At 48.5% G+C, this 27,582-nt stretch overlaps 1 protein-coding gene across 3 annotated transcripts in view; it reads right to left on the bottom strand.

The window, feature by feature from the left end:
* Ca12 (carbonic anhydrase 12) overlaps window positions 1-27,582 on the bottom strand; it is a 52,653-nt gene that overhangs the window by 11,864 nt on the left and 13,207 nt on the right. For all 3 annotated transcript variants that reach the window (XM_051156697.1, XM_051156698.1, XM_051156699.1), the window contains exons 3-7: window positions 6,320-6,499; window positions 5,159-5,304; window positions 1,785-1,880; window positions 807-870; window positions 439-596 (exon numbers count right to left, since the gene is read on the bottom strand). In XM_051156697.1, coding sequence (XP_051012654.1) covers window positions 439-596; window positions 807-870; window positions 1,785-1,880; window positions 5,159-5,304; window positions 6,320-6,499 — 644 coding nt within the window. The remainder of the gene's footprint in view (window positions 1-438; window positions 597-806; window positions 871-1,784; window positions 1,881-5,158; window positions 5,305-6,319; window positions 6,500-27,582) is intronic.

The raw sequence follows: 27,582 nt of genomic DNA, 5'->3' as shown, positions 1-27,582 counted from the left end.
CTCCACACTCATTCGTGGTTTTAGGTTATGGGGTAGCAAGATGAGAGACTTCTGACATGGCATGGCTCCCCAGCTCACACCACCGGACCGTGAGCTCCAAGGACAGCGCCTCTCACCGCTGCAATCCCAGGACCCACGTATTAACTTGGTGTGACTTTGTTCCAGCCCACCAAAGGAGCCAGGCTCTCTCCCACCTAAACAGCCAACGCCATCCAGCCACTGCGGGGCTTGCAGCTCTCTAAAGAGCTGCGGGAAGTGTGTTTATCTTCCTGGCTCAATGTGTAACTCCTCTTAGCGCTTACCTTGTAATTTCTACAGTGTTTCCCTGGCAAGTCCATCTGGGGAGGCTCTGAAGAGCTGCTAATGGACCTCTGAGGAAGCCAAGTCTTTGATTAGAACAGCTTATGGGCAGGGACCATACAGACTCTGGCTTGCTACCTGTTCCTGGGAAATCTGCACAGGGTTTCGGAAAACTGTCCAGAGCACGGTAGGGTAGCAAGGAGGTGTCGTCAGGGACCCTTCGTAGCGGTAATACTCGCCAGGGCTCTCGGGCAGAAGTTCTTCAACGTTGAAACCTGGGATGGGCACTTGCTGGCCTGGAGAGGTAGATTGGGTGTGAAAGTGTCAGCCTAGCTCCTGATAAGAGAGGCGTAGCTAAGCACAGTCGCTGAGCTCAAACACTCAGATTCAGGCCCAGTGAATGCACTCTTTTCTGGGCGCCCACTCCTCATGCTGCTGTGAAGGTGGCACAGGTGTGACCACATCCTGTGTAACGGTGAATGAATAAGTGGCCTAGCGCCCCTCACCTTTGTACTTAACGTGCTGAAGGTGACTGAAGATCTTGTCGTATGACGGATTGACAGAGCCTATCTGCAAGAGAGACCAGGCAGGTTGAGCTGGGACAGTTAGCATCAGAGGGCTGGGCTGGAGGCCTTCCCTGAGGATCTGCCTTACAAAGAAACTTCTGACTCATTGCCAGATTGTTGAGAGTTAACATAGCAGTCTGGACCTTTGGCAGCAAATGATACCTAGTTTTCAGCTTAAGACACCAGGCTCGAGTGTCCTGGTATATCGGGTGTGCTCCTGGTTATCTGACAGGAGCCTGAAGACTTCAACCCATCCATTTAACCTGGAATTTAGGGGAACTTTGAGTTCATAAAAGCCAAGCCAGATAAGTAAGCACATTGGGAAACGGGAACCAGTTGTCTGGGCGAAAACAAAGCAAGCTTATCAGAAGTCATTCCTTTCTCAACCTGTCCCCAGCCCTACCAAGTTTTTGAGATAAAATCTTGATATGTAGCCCGTACTGACTTCGAACTCTCAGCTGTCCTCCTGTCTCGACCTCTGACCTGTTGGGATGATAGGCATGTGCCCCATTCCAGGCTCCAGTCTTGTTTTCTAAGATTAAATAATTCATCACAGAATGAAGTAAATAACTCACTCCAGAATAGTTTGGATGCTAGGTATTGTATGCGTGACAGACGCATCTGATGGCACAGGATGGGGCCCTGCCCAGCCTGGTGACCCCATACCAAGCAACAGGGCTAGAGACGGGGCTCATATTTCTAATGTCACAAAAGACATGTCTTTTTCAGCTGCCTAGATACAGAAAAGGCTTCCTCTGAACAAAGAGACAAGAGGCCTTATGAGGAGTAACCTCCTGCTCTAGAGGCAGACCTCTCCAGGAGCTGCTCACTGTGGACTGCTGTGCACAGAACACAGGCCTGGTCCTGACACCACCCCGGAACAGACTTCCCGCAGGAAGCCCTTTGAACACATCCTACCTCGATGAGAACAGCAAGGACAGCGAGGCCTTCAGACTTGACACTGGCGGAGCTGAAGTCAGGGTACAGGTCAGAGTTATAATGGACGATGTGCAGCTGCAGTGGGAGAGAAGGGACGCGTGAGGGGACACGCGACTCACAGGAGCCTTTTGTTTCTGCAGAAGACTTGAACCAACTACAGAGATAGACATCTGTTGCTCCCCTACCCCCAAAGAACTGACTTCCTATCCTTACACCCATCCCCAGTTCTCTCTTTTCCCCAGTCTTCTCCACCCTCTAGCGCAGGCCACATCTTAGCTTATGCCTTGGACCCCTCATGTCTGATAAGGCACCTGGAAAGTAGCAGCGGTACAGTAGACATGAGTGGATGGATGGATGGATGGATGGATGGATGGATGGATGGGTTTTTATTTTAACCATAGAAAAGCTTGGGTGTTTGCAGCTCTTCTCCCTTTGATTTTTTCCGGGAGCCTGGGGCCAAGTGGTCTCCTGTCATTCGGCATCTCTGTGCTTGATCTGGAAGCGGTAGGGGCGGGGCCGGAAACCAGCTGCCAGCTACAGCCTAATCATAATTGATAAAGCACAGAACACTGGTGTTTATATCCCTCAGGCAGATGGACCCACAGCGTGGCTTTCACCAGCTCAGTTCTTATGTCAGAGTTTATGAGTCCATAAAGCAAGAGTGGTTTTCCCACAAATGCAGACTTTTGTTTTCTCAAAATAAAATTCTAAATGATGGTGCTTTTTAATCAGATCAGAAAACTGATTACTAAGGCAAAGAGAAGTTCTCGAGAAGTCCTAGATTTAGAAAACCTAGGCACATGTTATGATCATCGTTATTAGAAATTCTGGTGATGTTTAAAGCTGCAATTTTAATCCTAAAGATAGGATTGCCTCGCTTTCCGAAGGCTTTGTAGTAGACGGCTCTAAGTCAAACACGTGCGTTTTTATCCCATGCCCCTGAGGGCCTCTATTGAATATGGAGATCTGTATCTAGAGCTCTTTTTTTCCTCCTAGTTATTCTTCATCTCCATCTACTAAAGAAATTCAACATAAGATCTATTTTTAAATGCCATTATATAGCCCTCTTGCTGTTTTCCCCTTTATTTTCATTTTCTTTCTTTTTTTTATTAATTTATTCTTGTTACATCTCAATGATTATCCCTATTTTCATTTTCTTATGTGGGTGGATGTTTTACCTGCATGCATATCTGTGTACTGCATGCATGCCTGGTTCCAGCGGAAGTCAGGCGAGGGCATTGGCTGTGAAATGCCAGGTGAAGGCTGGGAATCGAACCAGGATTATTCTGGGGGGTGGTGGGCAGAATCTCACTGTATACCTTCTGCTGGCCTTGTGCCTCAGTCTCTGGAGTTCTAGGATTCCAGGCACACACGGCCACATCTGACTTTCATGTTATTTCTGGTAAGGATTCCTTAGAAGGTCCTTGCCTCACTATCTTTCCACATACAGGATGGCCTAGCACACGGCCCACATCATCTTAGAATGGCTTGGAGAAACAGAGTAGACTTCTATTTGCTTGACCTTTGACCCCTGTGGTCTGCTTCAGCTTTTAATGTATTCAGACTAAATGTTTTAAAAAGGTTAAAAGCTAACCTAGGTCTATGTGCATTCCCTGGTCAGGGACTTTAGAGTGAGTCTCCAATGGTCCCCACTCAACAGAACCCACTACTCCAAAGAGATTTCTGATGCTTTCTCTCCACTATTAGTCGCCTTGGCCCATCAGGCTTGGTCTGATGACTACCTCAAGAGCAGAGTACGCAATAACTAGTAATAGCTTTTTGAAAAAGATCATATTTTTATTTCATCTAGGCTTAGTGGCACACGCCTTCAATTCCAGCATTCAAGAGGCAGAAGTGGGAGGATGTCTGTGAGTTCAAGACCACCCTGGTCTATATAGTAAGATCTATAGGCCAGTAAGGTCTACATAGTAAGAATTTTGTCTTATGTTAAAAAGATTGTGCGTGCGTGCGTGTGTGTGTGTGTGTGTGCGTGTGTGTGTGTGTGTGTGTGTGTACATGTAAGTGCAGTGTCTGAGGAGGCCAGAAGAAAGCATCAGATCCCCTGGAGGTAGAGTTACAGGCAGTTGTGAGCTCCCTAAATGAGTGCTGGGCACCACACTCACGTTCTCCGTAAGAGCAGTGTGCTCTCCTAACTTACCGAGCCACCTCTCCAGCACCCCAGAAATATTTTTAAATGTGTAAACTCTCCAAATCTACCACCTAGCTGCCACTTTGTTCTCCCAGGGGGAAGCAGAAGCCTCAACATTGCAATTAGCTTGCAAGAAATTGCAGCTCTTGAGTTCCAGGGAAGCAAGGGTCTGCTCTGAAATACGTGCACCTCCAGTCGTGCCATCCTACTGGGCCAGAATCACAGCCTCTCCACACTTGGAACAAACCTGTAATTAGCCTGAGCCATCAGGCAGTTCAGCAGTTGTGAGCAGAGAGGACCATGGTTATATCATTATTTACTGTGGGATCTGCTGGCTGATCAACAGCATTTGCCCCTTCCTCTTTATTTCCCAGCATGCTCTCAAAGCCATGCCCCCCAACTCAGACCTCAGAGTGGAAGGACTTAGGAGCCCCTCACCCTCCTACCCCATCACAAGCCTGTGGCACAACAAAGACATTCTGCCTTTCTTCTCATTCTCTTTTGGCACTTGAGGCTAGAATCTCAAGGTGACACATCCCAAACCATTTTCAGAGAATCTCTGATAAAGTGATGCCCTGCACATCTCTCTGTGTGTGAGTGTGTGTTGGGCGGATGTCTGGTTTTTCGAGACACCGTTTCCTTGTGTAGCCTTGGCTGCCCAGGCTGGCCTCGAACTCACAGAGACCCACCTGCTTCTGCCTCTCCAAGTGCTGGGATTATAAGCGTGCCGCTCTGCCCAGTGCCCTGCACATCTTACTGCCTACTCCTTAAATCTATGGAAAACTACAAGGGCAGCCCTGGGTCAGTGTGCTCATATCCCCAAGGACAATGATATGGGGAAGACATTCGTAAGTAGCATGATGCGTGATGACTGAAAGGCACAGAGGGACAATGAGCCTGTGGCAGCCAGGCAAACCGTGAGGTCCTCATCCGTGCAAAGCAGGAGGATACCCAGAAAAGGGCCACATACATCCCGCCGTGCCATCTGCAAAGTCAGCCTTCTCAATAGCAACCCACAGTAAAAGAAACAGGCAGCCTCGGTGTGCTCCAGTAAAGGAAGTGACAAGGGCATCCGGATAAGTGCAGGGCAGTGAGACCCTCCCATGCGGCTGACAGGAAAGGCTACAAAGGCTGCTCTATCCTGGCAGCCACGGAGAGAGGAGCCAGCGCCAGGCTCTCTCTACCTGACTGGCCATTCACTCACCTCAGCGGCAAAGTGCTTCCCACTCACGGTGTGTTCGGAGCCGTGGGGGTCATTGCGGTTCCCCCAGTGCAAGTGCAGCTGCTCCGCCCTGTACTGGTGGGGCTGGAGGCCCCGGATGTACATGTCCGAGTCCAGATTCAGTCGCACTGTGAGGAATGGAGGAGCAGCCTTCAGAGCCCTGGCCAGATCAACCCTGCCAGAGAACAGGCAGGCAGGCAACCCCTGCACTGGTGCAAGTGGCCACAGGAGCAAGGAGCAGAGAGCAGAGCAATGGCGCCTGCAGATCGCAGACATGGCCTCTCTTCCTAGTGCAACGCTAGTGGCACCAGCACCATCTTGGATCTCCCTGGAAAGCATCAACTCTAGGCCAATGGTGGGTGTTTCTTTTCTTACCTTTGTCTACAATAATAGAGCCTACAGCAAAGAGCTAAGTTGGAGAATTACAAGGACAATTGCTATTTGAAAAGCAATTACTATTCAACAGACTCTGATGTGCCCAATCTCTAGTGTTCACGGACCAGACCAATAGGTCCCTCTTGCAAATGAAACTCGGGTGAGTTAAAATTCCTGTCTAGTCTGATGACTCATTCGTGTGTGTGATGGCCAGTCTTGATTGTCTACCTAACTTCATCTAGAACCACCTAAAACCTAAGCAACTGGGCAGGCGCTTTTGTGACGATTTCCTTGGTTGGATTATTAAAGTGGAAAGACTCACCCTAAACCTGGGCAGCATGTGTGTGTGTGCACGTGCATGCATGTGTGAACATATGTGTGTAGCCAAGCCACGATTCAACCCAGTCCATCTGACTCTAAACCGTGAGTGTCCACTCAGCAACTGGACTGCTGGTGCCTTGAATAGTTCGCGATAACCTAGAACTCACCCTAGCAGCTTAGCTAATGGAACCAATGGCAGCCGACCTATCTCCTCCCTCTCCCTCCCACAAGAGATGTGCTGCGCAGGAAGACTCACTGGATCCAGGGCTTCCAGCAGCCCCCTCCACCCTGCCCCACCCCACACATGAGACAGTGGGTCAGCCATGCCTCACAGCCTCCTTCTAGCCCCGTCTCCTGGATGCTTCAGGGGAGCCCCTCCTGGCCAATGGCCAGGGAGTCCAAGGAGACTCAGACTGCCTCTCAGGGTCTCCGAGGTCCCTTCCTTACCTGAATGGCCATCATTGGTCAAGTTCAACATCTTTTCAACAGACACATTATAACCTTGGAACTGGAGGGGTGCGAGGCTGGCATCGTACTGCAGTATGTCACCATGGAGGTCTATCGGGGACTGCAGGAGGCCTCCACACGACGGGTACTTCTTGGGCCAGTTCTTTTCCCCAGCAGGACCTAGGAGAGACTCAAGATCAAGCTCAGTTTTCCACAAGAAATTTTCCTCACCTTCTAATCTCTGTTTACACGATGGTTTCTTATTACTTCTTTCCTCTACCTCTCCATAGACAGCCTCACTATTCTACAAGAGGCAAGTAGCAAGTATAGATGTACTGACCCCATGGCATCCTTGTGGACCTAATCTAAGAGTGGTGAGAATCGGAAGAAATACTCTATACCCTTGTTCACTGTGTAAGGGAGAAGAGTTGGCCCTAGCCTTAGAGGTAAACTGTTCAAGACCTGGAGACACCAGATTACAGAATCAGGCCTAGCAAACACTTTCAAAACCATCTGCTGTGAAAGTGCTGTGCAGAATAAAAGACTAGAGTAGCCCAGGCCAGAAACAGGAGACCCTATCCAACCTCCACTTTGTTGCCATGTCGACGCAATGCGTAGCCTCCCTATGAAGACCAGGGACATCCAACAATATACCATCTGCTTGTTGAGCATCTATTACAAGCCATAAATGACCCTAGGTCTCGAGGTACCAGGTTGGACGCTGTGGGGACATCCTAGCTGGTACTCTAGTAGGGAGAATTTGATGAATCTGTTGAACTGTGCTAGGTTGGCGAAACCGGTGTCCGACTGACCACAACTCAAGAAGGTCTTTGAGGCCGGTGGGTTCACAGGGTGATGTTCCTCATAGGAAACCCTGGGATTAAAGACCCTGATACCCACATCTACAGTGCAAGATGCAATCCCAAAGGGATGCTTGAAAAATATTGAGTAATTACAGGCCTGGCATCACAAAGCCAAGCATGGCAGGGCTTTAACCAGAGGGAAGCCTGGTCATACTACAGTTGAATTATTGCAACAAAATTGACAAGTCCTCAGTGAGGAGAAACAGGCTTAAAAGTAAAAAGCACCCGGGGGCCACACGCTCCTTGCTATAAATAACAGCTAGCTGCCGCTCCTCTGTGAGCGGAAACAAACATTTCATGGGCAGATAAACCAGTGGTTCTCAACCTGAGGGTCAAACGACCCTTTCACAGGGTCTTCTAAGACTTCCGGAAAACACAGACATTTATTTACATTACGATTTGTAACAGTAGCAAAATTACAGTAGCAGTGAGAATAATTTTGTGGTTGGGGGCAGGAGCGTCACCACAGCATGAGGAACTGCTAAAGGGTTGAAACATTAGGAAGATTGAGAACCACTGAAAACTATGCTAATTCCCACTGGGAAAAATCCTGAAAGAATGTAAATCTGTGTTTAAAAGATTACCTTCCATGGTAATTAAACGGATTTCCAGGCTACTCTCAGACATTTCCCAAAAAGAACTGAGATCCTGGCAGTCTAAAGGAGGAAACTGTTGAAACTGTGTCCCGTGTAGTCTTTATTAGCCGGCCAAGTCACACTAGGTATTCGGGGGCAAGAAAAATAAGCATATTAAAGAGAGTCAGTGTGGGCAAAGCCTTCAGTAGAAACTGCAGTGAGAACACTGGCCTGGGAGTGTCCAGAGAACAAGGCTGCAGCACCGCCTGTGCCACCACCTCGGTGAGTGGCCACAGCCAGGTCATCATCCCCACTGGAGCTGCTGCCCACTTTGATAGAAGTGGCAAGGTTGGATACTGTCCGTATTCTGAAAGGTCCCTTCTGGCTCCTGAGATCCAAGACTTACGAAGATCGCAGGATGAAACACCCTCACCCTCTGCACCGGGCAAACTGCAGCGGCTTGCTGAGGCTTGCTTGTGTCAAGGCAGCTCCAGTGCGTGTGCTAAGATGCCCAGTGGGAACCAGCTTTAGAAGTGAAGGCACAGGACGCCGGTGTCCCTGGCCTGGCTGGGGTCCCAGTCCTGGTCTCTACCCATAAGCAAGCTAGTCATTGGCACCAGGCATGGGCCTCGCAGGAACAGGGTCTACAAAAGCCCTTTCCGCCCCTTCTGCTGCTTTCACTATCGACAGCGTGGTTTACTTACTTTAGTGGGTTTTGAGCCTTCTGAAATCTATGAAGATGACATAGCCAAGGGGAGAAGATGAAAACATTTTTGTAGATGAAATACTGAGATGAAGCAATTTGTCCAAAATTAGATTTTGGCTTAACACCAGAGTTACCTGGCTCGGATTACAAATTGATGCCTTCTCTCAGGGGGGTCATCAGGGAGGCCATCTGCATCTGCCTCCTCCTCTCCCCCACATTCTCATCCCCACAGTTCCTAGGGTGCCTGGAGCATGCCAGGTCCTCATGTGTCTACTAACTCTCCTTCTGTTTCCTACTTATTTTTCTCTCAGGGGATTCCATTACCCATTTGAAGTCCCCACGTCCTTTTTTCCCTTCTAAGATGAGTTGGAGCCAGTCACAGTGGTGAATATGCAGAACCCTAGTGCTGCTCCCTCCTCCCTCCCTCCCCCCTCCCTCCCTTTTCCTGTCCTTTCTCCTTTTTTTTAAATTTTAAATTTAAATTTATTCATAATTTATTCAGATTATCCTTTTTCTATTCTTTGTTCCTTTCTTTTTCTTTCATGTGTGTGTGTGTGTGGTGTGTGTGTGTGTGTGTGTGTGTGTGTGTGTGTGTGTGCAGGTGTGTGTGAGCTTCTGGAGAGAATCTCCTGCCTCTGTTTTCCATCTCAGGATAGAAGTGCTGGGATTACAGACGTGTGCCACCATATCATGCTTTTTGACCTAGGTCCCAGGAGCTGAACGTCTGTCCTCGGGCTTTCGCCGTTAGCACGTTTACCGACTGGGGCCATCTTGCTGGTCCTCTGTAATCCTAGTTCTTGTGAGGTGAAGGCAAGAGGACTAAGAACTCAAGGCCAGCCTTGGCCACACAGTGAGTGTGAGACCAGCTTGGCTGCATGAGACCCTGCCTTGAAAAGAAAGAAAAGATTTTGAAAATATCACTTGTTCAGGCTCCGACTAGCTCTCCTTAGCTTCTACACTCCCCTGTGTGAGGACTGGATCTGGGCGGCTGGGACGACTTGCTGACAAAGGAAGCCTACTTTCCGTCCTACAGTGTGGGATGTGACCTGGTAAATATGACTTCATAGAGTTCATAGACCAATCACCGCCACAACCACCAGCTTATGGCTCTCGTCCCCTTGCACAGCTGGGGACACTGTCATACAGCCTCGTGACTTTATGGCTTGAGAGAGAGACACACGGCACCTACACAACCAATACCTAACATGGTAGTGGCTCACTCTCTGCCATCGTTCTCCAGTTTCTTTCCAGCCTGTGTGACCTGCAGCCATGGTGAGCATGGGAGGTCACTGAAGACTAAATTTTCTCAACTGAGTCTCAGCTTTTACAATTTTTTTTCTTTTTTTTTTTTTTTTTTTTTGAGACAGGGTCTCTCTATGTAGCCTTGGCTGTCCTCTACTCACTTTGTAGACCAGGCTGGCCTTGAACTCACAGTAATCCACCTGCCTCTGCCTCCTGAGTGCTGTGATTAAAGGCATGCACCACCACACCTGGCTCACAATCTTTTTTTTTTTTTTCTTTTTAAATTTATATATTAATTTTGGGTATATGAGTGCTCTGCCTGCATGCACACCTGCAGGCCAGAAGAGGGCATCAGATCACATTATAGGTTGCGAGCTACCATGTGTTTGCTGGGACTTGAACTCAGGACCTCTGGAAGAGCAGACAGTGCTCTTAACCACTGAGCCATCTCTTGAGCCCTTCTTCTTTTTTTTTAAATTGAGATAATGTATCTCAGGCTGGCCTTGTGCCTCTGATGCTCTGCCCCCATCTCTTCAGGCTTGGGATTACGGCATGTACCACCATGCCTGGTTTACGTGGTGCTACGGATCAACCGTTCTACCAACTGAGCCACACACCCAGCCGCAGTGTTCAGACTCTAGCCAAATGCTCTTTGCCGGAGAGCCAGTGCTGTGAGCAACCCTCACAAAGCAGCTCACGCAAACACTTGCCTTGGCCTTGGCTTTCCACTGCACCTCTTCCATTGGTCAGACCCGCCATCCCCACCCCATGGCCAGGAAGGCGGCAATATATATCTCAGATCCTTGTTTTCTCAAGTAAAAGCCGGGCATTGCTTCTTTCCAGTCCATGTATTTCTCTACTGGTGCCAGAAAAGGAGTGGACAGATCTTTGTTTTGAAATATAAAGTAGGATTAACATTGAGCAACTCAAAAGACCTTGCAAGACTTCTGACAGGGAATTGTGAGGCTTACGGGACCCGCATCATCTGAGGGCCGGAACATTATTTCAAATGTATCCAACGGCAGAGAAGGACAAGCAAGGCGAACGCCACATCACCCAGCTGTGACAGTTTACGAATCACAGCCTGGCCTGTTTCATCTTCACCATCTTCACCAACTGTGAAACAAGCCAGGTTGGTTTCATCTGCGCGTGTCTCAGTAAGCTTTCCTAAACCATGGGAGCTCAAAGCAAAAGCTCAAATGCCATCGTCACCCCTGCCAAGATAAGCTAGAATTTAATATTACCAAATCCGGTCAGTATCCAGTTTTACAACTAGATTGCTCCCTCCCCGTCCCCACCCAGGAAGCAAAGTCGGAGCTCATTAAGAAACAATGCTAACAGATTTATGTGTGAGTTTTAGGGGACAGAGAAGTGCACTCAGGAAAAGAACAGTATGGACCCAAACACAGGTGCAGACTTCCAGGGTGACTTGTATTTAAGTGTCTTAGCATTAGCCCTAGATACAACATCGGCGGCTTCTGAAGTTACGTTGTTCAAAGGCTTTCAAAGCCCTTTTCTTTTTTCTCTTAGTAAACGTGATCGTTGGGTGGCTTCTGACAGTACTGGGTGCTACAGGTTGACAGATTGAACACACCGGCCATAGGGGACTGCGGAATCTTTACCAGCTCTATGCTACAAGAAGTCCAGACATGTTTTCTGGCACATAAGCATGGCACAAGAGGTCACAGCTGGGGGAGAAGTAAACTTAAATCCAGAGGTCATGAGCCAGTGAGGTGACTCTTCATGGGAAGAGCTCAATGCACAAGCCCAATGACCTGGGTTCGAGTCCTGGAGGTGGCTCTTCATAGAAAGAGCTTGCTGCACAAGCTGATGACCTGGGTTCGAGTCCTGGAGGTGGCTCTTCATGGAACGAGCTCGCTGTACAAGCCCGATGACCTGGGTTCGATTCCTGGAGCCCACGTAAAGGTGGAAGCAGAGGACTGACCCTACAGAGTTGCCCTGTGTGCCCACATATATACATCATACACCAAATGATATTTTGTGCTTAGGGTTTAAGCGTATTTATTGCTTTTTAAACTTCATTCCTTGTGCATGTATGTGCACCTGCTCATGCCTGTGTGCGTAAATACTTGCATGCCGCTGAGTTCATATAGAGTCAGAGGACAGCCTGCGGGTCCTAGGGATTACACTCAGGGCAGCAGGCTTGTTAGCGAGTATCTTTAGTCACTGAGCCATCTCGGGAGTTCTTCATTACTATTCAGCGTTCTTTTAAGTTAGTAGTGGTGGTGGTTAAATCTGTGGTCACATGCATGCCAGTCAAGTTCACTACCACTGAGCTGTAGCCTTAGCCTTTGCTAGTTTAGCATTCTTCCTTGCAATATCTTTATAGAAAAGAAAATAGTCTCTGTGGGCAACATTCATGGTGAATTTTAGTGATGTTAAAATTCTTGGCTCTCAGCTAAAGAGAGGCTTCCACCGGTCTCCAAAGTGAGAGACTCCTTTCCCTTCCTTTTTTGTTTGTTTGTTTGGGGGGTTGTTTGTTTGTTTTTTCATACAGGGTTTCTCTGTGTAGCCTTGGCTGTCCTGGACTCACTTTGTAGACCAGGCTGGCCTCGAACTCACAGAGATCCGCCTTCCTCTGCCTCCTGAGTGCTGGGATTAAAGGCGAGCGCCACCACGCCTGGCTAAAACCAAGATTCTTGACTGTGCAGAATGAAGTAATTTCAGTATGAAGCAAAGTTGGAGTTGACAATGAAATGGTTTTAACAGACTCAAAGCATGGATGATGTCAGGAGGAGAGAGAAGGACACTAAGGGATCCATGTGTGGGTCCGAGGCATCAGAGCAGACTGCTTGACAGAGAGTTACCAGATTAGAACTTTTTAACATTTTTGTTTTGTTTGTAAAATTTAGTATTCAGTAAGATTCACACATCGCAACATTCAATATGCTGGGCCTAGATCACAGCTTGATGGTGTGGTGTCTCGTCAGAGAACACCTGGGCCTCACACCTCCAACACTCAAAACCTCAGTCAGGTGAGCCCTGCTTGCCCTCTGCTCCCAGGTGAGCAAGTCACAGCGTTCCATGACCACCTGCTCCACCTCAGGCTAGAGCCTCGTCCCATCACCCCGTCACCCCGGAGGGGCCCTCCACTCCACCTCAGGCTAGAGCCTCGTCACATCACCCCGTCACCCCGGAGGGGCCCTCCACAGCTGCCCAGTCTCTACCTTCCTTGTCACACTGACAGGTTCCCTCTCCTGCCTTAGTCAGATTAATCCTGTTCTCCCGCTGAAGACAGTCTGGTCTAGTGGTAGCCTTGCCTCTGTGGCCTGGTCCTTCCAAACACCCCCATATTCCCAACATGCCCTCCCCACTCCCCAGTAAGACAAAGCAGAAACTAGCCTTTTCACGTTTTTTAAATGCCCCCAGACTGCCAAAGTTTTCAAAAACCCTTGCTTTTTCCAGCAGCACACGTTTCTTCCTCCTGTGTCCGACCTTCCTCCCCTGATCTCATTTGCCATCTGCATGGAAGTATATTTGAACCTCCTCATGGAAGAGCAGAGCAAACCTCCTTGTAATCACTACTCTTCTCTCATCCCTTTTGGGCTGAATTTCTAAAGTGAGCTTAAGGGGCCATCTATAGCCGTGATTTGTCACTGCCCTTGCGTAGTCACAGGGAATGCCCTTCAGAGGTCTGAGACAACGGAGTGAGAGAATTGTAGTCTGGAGGCAGCCCCAGGGGACTCAGGTGCAGAAACAGTTGAGTCCCTGTCATGGTGGAGTCTCCAGGCGGCTGAGAAGTCCAGCCGTGGAGAAGGAGACACTGGCTTCGGCAAGATTTGAACTGGGCGTTGAAACACAGATGCACTTTGGAAAGGCACAGATTTTCAGTAAGGGACATTTGTGAAGTTTGTAGGCACAGCGTGCTCAGACATTGGAGAAGCAGACCTGACCAGGAGCCAGGAAGTGGGAGGGAGCAAGTTCCAGCCTGTAAGATCAGAATTCATCCCAGGCTAAAGAAGGCACCCACTGAGGGTTGGCAGAATGCTGCAGATCAGAGCACAGAAGCCTGTCTGGAGATGGCACTCAGATAACGAAAACCCCAAGCAGATATCCAGAGCTTCTGCAGGCTGCAAAGATGGCGGATCAGCTTTGGGAAGCTGGCAGCCTGAACGCCTGGCATTCTGAAATGGACTCAGCCAGAGCAAGCCAGCCATCCTAAGAACAAAGGTGTGGTCTCCAGCCCTATACTCATCTCTAGCTATTTTTTTTTTTTAATATACATTGTATGGGGCTGGAAAGATGGCTCAGAGGTTAAGAGAACTGACTGCTCTTCCAAAGGTCATGAGTTCAATTCCCAGCAACCACATGTTGGATCACAACCATCTATAATGAGATTTGTATACATAATAAATAAATCTTTAAAAAAAAAAAAAATATATATATATATATATATATATATACACATTGTATTTGTGCTTTCTTGTCCTTTGTTTATGTTTTGTTTGTTTTGTTTGTGACAGGGTCTTACTGTGTAACCTTGGCTGGCCTGGAACTCACAATGTACACCGGCTGGTCTCAAACTTGGGGAGGCCTCCAGTCTCTTGACTCTGCAGTGCTGGGGTCACAGGCCACATGCAGCCACATTTAACTGATTATGTCTTACTTTGCTTCCTTTTTTTTTTTTTTTTTTTTCCTGTGACAGAATTTCTCTGCCTAGCCTTGGCTGTCCTAGACTCACTCTGTAGACCAGGCTGGCCTTGAACTCACAAAGATTCACTTGCCTCCCCGAGCGCTGGGATTGCAGGCATGCACCACCCCACCCGGCTTTATTTTGAATTTCAATTACAGAAATGTGAAGCATTAACAAAAGTCAAGATACATAGTGTGGGCTGGAGATGAAGCAAGATGGGAGATGGTTTACCTCAGTCCTCAGCACTACACAACTCCAGGCATGCCTGCAATCCCAGGACTCAGGGGCTACAGTAAGAAATCAAGGCCAGCCTAGGTTACAAGAGGCCCAATGAGGGGGAGGGGAGAGAGGGAGCGAGAGAGAGAGGAGAGGAGGTGAGGGGAGCATATAGTGTGATGTCCATCTTTTATGACTTCAGTAGTTTGCTCTGTACCCCAACTTCCTCCACTCCCTTCTCTAACTACAGAAGAAAATCTGCTAATCTCGGCTAGTTTTATGTCAACTTGACACAAACCACAGTCATTTGGGAAGAGACTTCAAGTTAGAAAATTCACCCACCAGATTGGCCTGTGGGCAAGTACTGTTGGGGCATTTTCTTGGTTAATGATTGATGTGCTTGGCCCTGGTTCACTGTGGGTGGTGCCACCCGTGGTCAGGTGATCCTGGTTTGTATAAGAAAGCAGGCTGAGCAAGCCATGGGGAGTGAGGCAGTAAGTGACATCCCATGGCCTCCTCTTTAGTTCCTGCCTCTGCGTTCCTGTCTTGAGTCCTGCCCTGACTTCCTCCAGCGATGGAGTGTGACTGACAGTTGTAAGCTGAGACAAACCCTTCACTCCCCAAGTGCTTTTTGGCCACAGTGTTTTATCACAGCAATAGAGACTTTGAATGTGACACCGTTGATAGTTATGTATCGTTAAAGATAAGGGGTCTTTAAACCATAATCTCATTTCACATGTAAAACTTGTTTATAATTCATTAATATCATTATAAATATCCAGTGAGTTTTCAAATTTCTCTGATGATCTCATAAAACAACTTTAAGAGTTTGTTTGTTGCCTCAGGGCTCAGAAGGCATCTAGGCACACAGTGAGTGTGTAGACACACTTATTGCTCTGAGTAAATTTATGCAAGTGATTGAAAGATAATTTTATAACCTGTTTGCAGACATGATGTCTGGGTAAAAAAATGTATGGGTTAAGTAATTTCTTATGTTTATATGCCTGATACATCCACACTATAGCACGTATCATAATAATAAAAGCACGAACCATGTAATTACCCATAAGGCTTTGCTTACAGTTTCTTGCTGGTTATCCTGTGTGCTCAAGATTAATAACAACTTTTTATTATTTTTAATTATGTGTATGAGGGGGGTAGGTGCAGGTATGTGCATGTGAGTGCAGTGCCCACAGAGGCCAGACAAAGAAGTCGGATCCCTTGGAACCGGAGTTACAGGCTGTTATGAGCTACTTGTCATGAGTGCTGGGATTCAAACCCAAGTCCCTTGCAAAGATTCCTAACCACTCATCCATCTCCCCAGCCCTCACAGTTTTAAAGAAAATATATTTTGTTTGTGACTTGACAGGGTCTTATGGAGTATGGACTGACAGCAATAATAAAAAGAAAAAATATTTATTGTCTCTGATTTTGAAGTTGGCCTTTAGAGTCCTTTTTAAAAATTGGTTTCTCAATCTTGTCTACTGCTCCCAACTTTTGGTCACACTCTTTGAGGTCAGTGCCCTGAGCAGCTGTGTGAAGGCTTAAGGCAGGCCTAGCAATTGGCCACAGGCCACATCTCTTCGGACTAGCTGCAAAAACAGATCAGAACTTGCCTGTGTGGCAAAGTTGACATTCTAGATGTTGGTGAGACATTTTGCCAACCAACAGTCGTAGCTGCCACACTGAAAATTTGTAGGTCTTGATTAGCCCCTCAAGGCTTTAGCTAGTTTGTTGTATTCAGAGACCAAGGGAGAATAGAACCGTGCCTAGTCCTGGTACATAAGTGATCAATGACAGTACAGATGATCAGTGATGGTGGGCCAACCATGAGTGCACACTTAGCAAGACAGATGGTCATCGCAGTAAAAGCAGAGTGTTCAGGGGCTGGGCTGAATGCTCATTTGGTAACGGACTTTTCATGCAAGCCTGAGGACGTGAGTTTGATCCTGAGCCGAGGAATGCATGTGCTTGCCAGCACAGTGCTGGGGAGGCTAAGACAGGAGGATGCCTGGGGCACACTGGCCAACTAGCCTTGCCTAAAATTGGCACGCCCTAGGTTCTCGTGAGAGATCATGTGTCAAAAATAAGGCACACAGCCCCTGAGGAGCAGCACCCAAGGTTGCCCTCTGGTTTACACACACACACACACACACACACGCACACGCACACGCACACGCACACGCACACTTGAGCAACCATCTATAGAATGAAGAAGAAAAATCCCTAATTAATTTCCCTTGTGCGTTGCTATTTAAGTTTGAAGCTAACTTATTCATTTCCTTTTGTGTGCCAGGCACTATACCCAGTGTTGAATACAGTAGATGACAAAGTAGATCTACTTTCTGCCCTTGTAGAGTTACACTCCAGGCATCGAGACCAGTAATGAGTCACAAAATAAGCAACCACGGAACACAGCAGGTGCTGCGAAGGAACTGAGCAAGGGCCGTGATGGAGGAAACGGGCAGACCGCTGCTGAGCCATAGTCAGGCAGACTTCCTGAATGGGGTGCCATCAAAGCTGAGACTTACAGGATGTGATGAAAGGACAAAGAGGGAGAGCCTGGAGCCCACAGGCCTGACTAAGTGGACAGCTGTGTACGTCGGATGTGCAGGAGGCATGCACTTAGATAGAACATGAGGCCCACTGGGCTTCTTGCCAAGGAAGATGCTGCTTTGTGGTGAAACTGAACAGGAATCATGAGACATCTGCTCATATATAGCCAGTCCTTCATGGGTTGAAGAAGTCTTCCACTCAGGGGGATGGTACCCACCTCTCTCTGGAGAGGCCCATCCATCTGTCCTGATCCTATGGCTGGAACCACAGAAAATGCAGCTAAGCCCCAGAATCCCACTCAGAAGGGAAGGAGGTCCTCTGTCCCCTCTAAAGCCAACACAAAACCACATATCTCCAGGATGTTTGGATACAGAAGCATCATTTTAAAAATACACTTAAAGTACATTTCAGTTCCTGGCATTCACTTCAGAAGTTATTTTATTTTTTGATTATGGCATCTCACAACAAACCTAAGTACACCTTGGCTGGACTTGGCCTGCTTCCCTGTCTATCAAGTGGTCAGACACAAGCAGAAAGTCAAGATCCAGCCAGAGGGAAGAAAGCTGCCAGGACCACAGGTTAATAATTGATGGCTGCGGCCTTCTGATTGTGTTATTTACTAACAGAGGTCAAGGAATTACACCAGCGTGGAAACTTTCCTTCTGTTAATGTTATAGATGAGTTAGCCCTTGCCTGGGACATGGAGCAAAGGCTAGAAAGCCAGGGTGACTCTTACTTACAAAGCTGGCAGGAGGCTGCCTTTAACCGGCCACTTTCCCCTTTGGCTTTTACCTTGTAGACCAGTCAAAATAGATGGAATTTTCCAAAGATGCCCAACTCATCCTTTGTATCAACATTTAATCTTTATTGTGTCATCAGCTTAAGAGGTAGGGTCAGCCTGGGCCTTGGAAAGTTTACCCCAGGCCCTTCTGCCATCATATGTATTCCTGCCATGGCTGGAGGGGCTGATGAGGCAGCTTGGGAGAGTGAGGCTGGGCTCTCAATCAACGACTGACTAGTCACTGCAAGTCTTATCCTCCTCCTGCCCCTCCTCCCACCTCCCACCTCCCTCCTCCCTCCTCCCTCCTCCCACCTGCCTATAATCCTCTGCAATATTCTTCTTCAGTATTGCTGGGGTACGGTACAAAGGGCTCCATAACTGTTCCCACTCTGACGTCAAGGCTCTGGTCAGGTTCTCTCTGGAGGAAAGCTTTTTATAGTGAGGAGGGTGGGGTTTCCAAGATGTCAAAGGTAACGTATCTTTTTGCTTTTGCTCCTTCACCTCCTCCACCCCCCTTGGCAGGCCCTCGGACTTGCTGTCTTCAGTCTGTTGATCAGAGAAGCCACACCAGGCCCTGGACTGCTAGGTGCTGCTCTTGTCTTTCCTTTTTGTTCCAGTGAGCTAAGCTTGTCTGCAGCTTCCCAGAAGATCTACCTACTTACACTCTAAGACAGATAAAAACATTTGCCCTCCTCTGTACTGTGCAGGGCCCTTTGTCATCATCATCATCATAATGACCACCATCATCATCATCACTATCCTCACCACTACCGTCATCACCACTGCCACCACCATCACCACCATCCCCACCATCATCATCATCACTATCCTCACCACTACCGTCATCACCACTGCCACCACCATCACCACCATCCCCACCACCATCATCATCATCACCATCACCACCATCATCATCATCACTATCCTCACCACTACCGTCATCACCACTGCCACCACCATCCCCACCACCATCATCATCACCACCATCATTTCTCTAGAGCTCTTTCAAAATGTATCCTCTAACTGGGAGATAGCTCAGTTGTTAGAGTCCTTACCTAGCACACAAGAAGACCCATATTCCATCCCCAGCCGCAAATAAAATATAGTGGAGCATATAATCCCAGCTCTCAGGCAGTAGAGACAAGACAATCTGAAGCCCAAGGTCACTTTTGACTAAAAAGAAAGTTACAAGAAAAGCAAGCAAGCAGGCCAGGCCCTCAGGCCCCATCCTAGACCTAGTAAACTGGACTCTAGATGAGGGTCCAGGGCCTGTTACTGAGCATCGCCTCAGATCCTGGTTCTTGCCAAGGACTAAGACTCGCTGCTTAGATGGCAGCTTGCTTTATGTGTGTGTGATTCCTTCTAAAGAACCCGGATACTTTGAAGTGTGCAACAAACAGTTGTTGAATAAAGGAGCGACAGTAAGTACAAACTAGCACAGCAAGTTGCTAACATGGTGCTAGCCCACCCCGTAATGAAAGTGAGCGGCTGCCTGGGCAAGCGCGGTGCATGGTGTTCTTGCTGTCTCCTTTGACTCGTTGACCAGGGAACTGTGTTGTGTGTGAAAGTGCTGAATCCACAGCAGACTGTGGCCACCGGCCTGGCCAGACAGCAGCATTATTCATAAAACCAAATAGTGGAAATAGCCCATATCTATCAACAGAGGAGTGAATAAGCAAGACTGTGGCATAGACATACAATGGAGTATTATTACCCAGCCATAAAGGGCCTATCTCGTTCCAGATCCTAACCCACAGGATGCCTGAGGGCTTGGGTAGGCCTCTGTGTTTTCACAACAGCAAGCACAGAGCCAAACACACAACAGAAGCTCTTGGACTTTTGCTCAAAGTTTGAAGAACGTGCTCTCTGGTTCACATGGTCTAGACTCAGAAGAGCGTCGTCGCACTTAAATGGGAGCTTGTTACAACACAGACCGCCGAGTCTTTCTTTCTGAAAGTCAGGCCATTTCTCATACTGTAGTTTGGAGATGGAGCCGTGAACCCTACATGTCCAGTGCCTGCCCCTGAAGTGCTGCTGTTGCTAGGCTGGGCTGCTGTTGCTAGGCTGGGCTCTGCATTTGCAAACCACTGGCCTCCTGCAGTATTTCTCAGCCTTTGCCACCCACAGGTATCTCTGAGCTTCTAACCTTGCCTGGACCTGGCTGTAAGGTTTTGCTTAACTGGTCCCGAGTTGCCTCAGTGATCCTAATGTTTTGGTTTTTTAAAGATTTATTTATTATTATTATTATGTATACAGTGTTCTGACTGCGTGTCAGAAGAGGGCACCAGATCACATTACAGATGGTTGTGAGCCACCATGTGCTTGCTGGGAATTGAACTCAGGACCTTTGATAGAGCAGGTGGTGCTCTTAACCACTGAGCCATCTCTCCAGTCTCAATCCTAGTATTAGCTGGAGTTGAGATGAGCTGGTTAGAGGCTCTCATCTGATCAAAGGCCTTGTGATTGGAGTCAGGGCTGTGTTTTTCTCTTGTGTCAAGGCAAGGTTGCTGTTTTGTTTTATAACAAGAACCAAAAAAAAAAAAAAAATTTTTTTTTTTTTGAGACAGGGTCTCTCTCATATATCCCAGGCTAGCCTCAAACTCCCATGTAGTTTAGGAATGACCTTGAATTTCTGGATTCAGAGTCCATAGTGCTCACTGTCACATCACAGAATCCACTGTCTTTGAACTTCTGGTGATCTGGCCTCTACTTCCTGAGTTCTGGGTTATAGACATGTACAACTGCATGAGGTTTATGTGGTGCTCGGGATCAGACCCAGGACTTCATGCACGCTAGGCGAGAGCTCTACCAACTGAGCTACAACCCTAGACCCCCTTTTAAAACTTTCTTTAAATTACATTTACTTATTTGTGTTAGAGGAGGGGCTCAGACTACCACTTCCAAGAATCCGCTCTCTCCCGCCCCTATCACTAAGTAGATCCCAGGAATTGAACTCAGATGGCTAGCCTTGGTGGCAAGCGCCTTCATCAGCTGACCCATCTCACCAACCCTGTTTTGTAACTATTCTTCACCCCAAAAGGTCTCCCCAAACCCAGTCAATAGTCACTACCTATTCTCCCTCCTTCCATCCCCTAATCCACCTTCTCTCTCCATGGAGTTGTCTATTCTGTATTTAATATAAGTGCAATTGCGTGGTTTGTGGTCTCGGAGTGGCTTCTTTTGTTTAGCATAGTATTTTCAAGGAGTGTCCTTCTAGCATGCCCTCAGTCCTTATTCCTTTTTACAGCTGAGTACTGTGTCATTCTGTGTATATACTACAGTTTACTTATCCATTCATAACATTGATCTTATTATAATTTCAGTTTTTGACCCTGCTCAAATTGCTTTTGTCCTTTCGTGTAAAGCAATTGTTGGCTAAAATAAAACATCAGTGGTTTCTCCCTCTCGGGCTCCACAGAAGAAGCTGTGAGCGGGACTGTACAGCTGTTAGTAGGAAAGGGCTGGGGGTCAAGGAGGCTATTGATTCATAACAAAGCTCCTGGATAGAAAGAGAAAACCTGAAATATCAAGAGCTACAAGACCATAGAGCACTGTTTCCTGGCTCGGAATGGAGACCCGTGGGAGAGTAAACACTGTGGCGGCTCCCTGGCAGAGAGACTTGCAAATGTCACAGGTGCTCCCCTTCTGGGGTGCAGCTCCCTGCCTGCTGACAGAAACACCCTGCTCTCCGTCCCTCCCTCTCCTCACCCACCTTCTCAGGGCTCCTGTGTTATACACCAGAGGCTGGGGGGTGTGGCCAAGGCTTGATTGGCCCAGGAGGTAAAGGAAAATTGGAATGCCCAAACTGAACATCACTCTGGAACGATGACCAGTTGTGGATTTGCCATGGTTGCCCATCGGGTGAGGACCTCCTCTTTGGTCTTCCTTCCCTCTGCTCTGAATATCTTACGAGTGAGTCGCCTGCCCTCTTCTGCCTCCCCCTCCTGCCCAGCCCTCGGCTGCTCACTAAGCTCAATCCACAGAGCACGGGGCCCAAACGCTCTTCCTTTTACCCTCATCTTCTCCACAAACTTCACCCTCCAGCCCCTGCTATCCCCCTTCTTCTTCCCTTTCTTCCCTTTTCTTGTTAGAAGACGAGACCTCAACTGTGTGGCCCCGCCTGGCTTCAAACTCTTCTCCATCCTCCTGCCTCTGCCTCCCAAGTGCTGGGGTTACAGAAGGTTGCATCATTCTAAGCAGCCACGCAGCCCCAGCTATTTCTAAAACTTCGCAGTGTTTTCAGGACGTGGCTTTGTCTGCATTGTCACCTCAAATCTCTCACTCCTCGGGATCCCTGCGAGGCTACCTGGATCATGACGCTTTGGTTGTGAACCTAGCCTTTAGTGGCTGAGCCACCTCTCCAGCCCAAGGCTACCTACCTGTCTCTTAACGCGAGCTGTTTGTCTTCCTTGGCTTTCCTTCTTCTACGTGACCTATATGCTTCGATTCCTGGGCATCAAACTCAAGTTGTCAGGCTTGGTGGCGAGCAAGCCACTGAGCCATCTTGCTGTGCTGTCTCATGTCTATTTTCCCTTAACCATCAACCCACCTTGGGCAAGGCTCTGGCTCTGATCACCCCCCTGTGTCCTGCCAAATGCTCAGCCCACAGATCGAATGGTGACACCTGGGGGAAGGATAAGTGACTCAGTGAGCGTGCAAATACCATGGAGTGGAGTTGGACGTGAAAAGAACAAGCTGATAGACTGGCCAGGGTTGGATTCATAAGCGTGTTCACGTCCTAGGGCAGCCTTCCTGCTGTTGTGGGAGGGGGCATTTTGAAAAACCCTTCAGGGCTAGGGAGACAGCTCGGTCAGTAAAATGCTTGCCATGCAACATGGGGACCCGAGTTCAGATCCCGAAGGCCAGTGTAAATGTCAGGCTCGCTGATGTGCGTCTGTAGCCCCAGTGCCAAGGTGGGACAGGCAGGCAGCTTCCTGGAACTCCTTGGCCAACCAGTCTAGCTGAATCTGTGAGCTCCAAGTCAATAAGAGACTCTGTCTTGAAAAGAAAGAAAAAAGGAAGGAAGGAAGGAAGAAAGAAAGAAAGAAGAAAGATGGTTGGAGGTGGGTGGATGGATGGATAGATGGATGGGTAGATGATTGATAGGAAAGTGACAGGAAAATATGCAGTGTTGATCTCTGATTTACACACACACACCTACATGTGGGTCAATACACACACACACACATACACACACACACACACACACACACTAAACCCTTCTCTTAACTGAAGCTGTAGCTCATGATAGAGTGCTTGCCTCGCATACACAGGCCTTGGGTCCAATCCCCTGCCTAAGAGAAGAGAAGGAAGGGGGAAGAGGAAGAAGCTACACAGGGGCAGAAGCCAGCCAGGTTCTCAGACGATGCGCAGCATCAGCTGCAGAGTGGAGCTGAGCCCCCAGCATGCTATTGAATGGAACAACAGGACCAATTGGTGCACACTGGCTCTATGTCCTTGCACAGAACCCTGCTTTTCTAAACATGAACTTAATCTGCGCTGGACCCACTTCTTGTTGCCTCACCTGTGGTGTTATCTTAAACTAAGCCCAGTGATTTTCAGTTGGAGTAATTTGCCCCCTGGGGAATATTTAGCAATGTATAGAGACATTGTTGGCTATCACAAGTAGGGGCATGCTGTCAGCATCTACTGGACAGAGGCCAGGCATGCTGGGAAGCATCCTGCAAGGCACAGGACCACTCTGTGACAGAGCTATCCCCCTGCAAAGCTCAGTCATGCAGACGCTCAAAAGCCCTGGACTAGAAAACTGTGTTTGTCCCACCAGGGGACAGGGAAAGAGGGACCAGATATCACCCACAGAGGACATTTTCTTGAAGGGAGTGGATACTCTTTCTGTCAGTCATCATGGGCAGAAAGGTGGCCAGGAGTCTGGCCTCAGGGACTGCAGCCCAAGGCTGGTACCTGTAACAGAATGGCATTGTTCCCTGCCACAGTGGTCACCCTCAGGGAACACTGACAAAATGGTCTATTCTGGATTCCTCTCCACACCTTTTCTTTGTGAGAGAGAGAGAGAGAGAGAGAGAGAGAGAGAGAGAGAGAGAGAGAAGAAGAAGAAGAAGAAGAAGAAGAAGAAGAAGAAGAAGAAGAAGAAGAAGAAGAAGAAGTAGAAGAAGGAAGAGGAGGAGGAGGAGGAGGAGGAGGAGGAGGAGGGAAGAGAGAGAGAGAGCGTGTGTATGCATGCCGTGATGTGAGTAAGGCTTTCAGAAGACAGTTTGTAGGAGTCAGTTTTCTATTTAAAATTTCTTAAACTCCAAGACCTACTGGGTTTCAGATTCTTTGTACAAAACCATGATTCGCTGATCATTGACTACGCCCTGGGCAACTCCTTGATAAGGCGTTGACTAACTTTTCCTACAAAAAAGTTACATCAGGAGAATGCCCAGCTTTGCAAGTTATACAAAGTCTCTGTTGAAATCCAGTTCTGCTGTTGTGGCATAAAAAGCAGCCACAGGGAACATGCTGGCAAAAGACTGAGGCATGCTCTTGTGCAACTTAATTCTCAAGAACAGTTGAGGGCTGGACCCCAGTTCTGAGTGATTTCCATTTGCATAGCTTAGCCTATAACACAGGCACCTTGCTCTCACCTAGTAGATAAGGTAAGTGAGCTCAGAAAGATGGAATAACACGGTGTGCAGGATAGTTTGATGTCGAGTTGACACAGGCTAAAGCCACTTGAGAGGAGGAAACCTCAAAGTAAATTGTAAAAAGAAAATGCCTCCATTAGGTCCAGCTGTGTGGCCTTTTCTTAATTACTGCTTGGTGGGGAGGGTGGTGCCATCCCTCGGCTGGTGGTCCTGGGTTCTATAAAGAAGATGAGCAAGCCAACGAGAAGCAAGCCAGTCAGTAGCACCCCTCCATGGCCTCTGCATCAGCTCCTGCCTCCAGGTTCCTGTCTCAGTTGTGTTCATCTCCTGACTTCCATCGATAATAAACAGTGATTTGAAAGTGTAAGCCAAATAAACCCTTTCCTCTCCAACTTGCTTTTTGGTCGTGGTGTTTCATCCCAGCAATAGCAACCCTAGCTGAGGCATACAGTTACTCACATACCCAGTGACTAACAAGGCTCAGCTAGAAACTATGGGAGCCCTTGTTCTCCACCACAGCAACCTCTCAACAGTCTGGGAGGTGGTCAGAGGTGTCCAGGAGATAAAGCCTATGGGATGGATGAGAGCTAGGTGGGACAAACAGCAATGGAAGGGGTTGTGACATAATAAAACAGCCCATTACTCAGTGCCTGGGGAGCTCAGAAATGAGAAAAAGTGGGGATTGTACATAAGACATCAACTTGAGCTGGCATGTAGCGAGGGTGATTAGCTCACAGGAAGCCCTGCGTTCAGTCCCCAGTGCCACAGACAACCAGGTGTGGTGGCACACGCTTGTAATCTCAAGACTTGGGAAGTCAAGACAGGAGGATCAGGAGTTCAAGGTCAGCCTTGACTGCCTAGCATGCTAAAGGTCACCGGGATTACTACTTAAGACCCTGTCTCAAACAAACAAACAGAAAGATGTGCACTTTCTTTCCTTCCCCAGAGTGGAGTTTGAGCTAAGGTGAAGTCAGCATGGCCTCTGAAGGCCGATCGAGCGCTTAGTAGGTTTCACAATGAGGAAGTCCTTTCTAATAGCTAACCTAGAGCGTGTGTGTGTGTGTGTGTGTGTGTGTGTGTGTGTGTGTGTGTGTGTGTGTGTGTGTAAGTAAAACTGCTCCCTCCATTTTCCCTTTATGGAAAGAAATGGTGTTTTGATGGTTCTACTTGATAACACTTGCTCAGAGACTGCTCCAATAGTCTTTCCCAAAGGTATGAAGCACAGCGGGGAAACCAAAGACCCATCTGCCCAGGCTGCCACTCACAGCTGCACTAGCTAGGAGACCTCTCAGAATTCTTTGATCCTCAGAGCATTGCTGACAGAATACAGGAAGCAACAGCTGTCCCACGGGCAGCCACTTCAGAACGGGCTAAACAAGCTGAACTGTTTGACTGGAGCTCAGGCCTTTCAGAACTGAAGCTATATGGTCCTTCCCCTCCCAGATTTAGGGCCTACTTTCCAACCGTTCACAGTAGGCTCTGCCCTAAAAGACATCTACGGTTCCTTGTGGGTCTTGTTTTACATCTAGTGTGCAGTGGCGTTGGATTTCACTCCAGAATCATGTAGCCTTTGAAACCTTACCATCCTAGATCGAGTGTCACGTTCCCCTCGGTGCCTTTTCTGAATCACAGAGCTGTGTCCATACAGTCATGTTTCCTGAGTCGTCACTGCAGGCCCCCTCCCCAACAAAGGCAACCCCCCTCCCCCACCGAGGCAGCCCCCAGGGGGAGGGAGGATACCTCCTTCAACACATGATCACATCCCCCTCCTAGTAACTCTCCTCCTGGCCTTGCTGGGCCCCTCACCAACTCATTATCACTCAAAGGCCCAAGAATAACACAGCAATCTCCAGATCACAAGCTGCCCCTGGGGCAAAAGGTCCTCACTGATGGTCACTAAGTTCATGAGGCAGGGACCTGCACTTCTGGAGGCAGTTACGTGCAAGGATTGTGTTCAAACCCTGTGGTTTTTCAGCTCCTCTGCCAGATATCCATTTAGAGCTAAGAACCTTCCAGGTCTCCTTGCCCATGATATATCAACAATGGGGACACTCAGGGAACCGCCAGTGGAGGAGAGACCTTAAGATGGAGGCCAGCAATGTGTGAAGTTGCGCACAGGCAACACAGCAACAAACTAGGAGGCCCCCTCTGAGTAGACTGGGGCGTGGGTGGGCGTGCCTCTTCACTCCCGCACAGCACTCTGCTCCCATCCCCGCCACAGCCCTCCTCCGCCACCTGTTGCAGTCTCAAGGTCTCAGGACAGAGCACTGCCTCAGGATTGATCCCAGAGGAAGCTGCATCTCTTCCCCAGATGCCGAGAGTGACAGTGGTGACTTAGATGCCACTGGTTTCTCCTTGGAGCAGTCACACCAGTCGGAGCCACATTTCCCACGAGCACGCCACAGTGAGCTCTATCAAATCTTTTGTTTATATCAGCAGGTATTAGCCTATTGTGTTTTCCTTAACCACCAAGCCTTTTATCCAGTCAAGGAGAAGAAAAGCGGGTTAACTTGGTGTGATTTGTCTCTGACAAGTCTACACTGTCTACTTTATTTTCAATCCCTGCATTTCCCCTGTGGCATGATGTGTCATGTAAGACACCCCCTGGCATTAAGCAGCCATTGCCAAATGCCTGGGGAAGTGATTCAGGCGAGAGTCAGGAGAACCGAGTCTAGCGGTGCAAGGCCTCTTTGCTCTGCTGTGGCCACTCGCCACTCTGTTTCCTTGGCCTTGCTTGTAAATGGGGGTGATGTTGGGATGGATACATCTGCACCCCCTCTCCCTCATTCTACCTTAGGGCCCTATCAGGCAACAGTGACAGTCGGGGTGCCTATCTGCGCCCTCACGGAAGCCGAGCCGAGAACGGCGGTCCCCCACGGCAGGCGACACCATCAGCCGTCCACTCCAGCAGGCCCACGGTTGTGTTGCCGTTCCCGGATCTCCCCTGCCAGTGTTTCCCACCCCGTCCGCTCTTCATCCCACAGCCAAACTTCCTCAAAGCTTCCCCCTCACGGGAATCTTCTACTTAGAACATTCTAGTAGCAGCTCCCTGCTGCCTCCTTAGC

The sequence above is a fragment of the Acomys russatus genome, chromosome 14 (genome assembly GCF_903995435.1).
Source record: "Acomys russatus chromosome 14, mAcoRus1.1, whole genome shotgun sequence".
NCBI classification, from domain to species: Eukaryota; Metazoa; Chordata; class Mammalia; order Rodentia; family Muridae; genus Acomys; species Acomys russatus.
Note: the sequence above shows the minus strand (reverse complement) of the source record. Positions and strands in the feature narration are given on the sequence as shown.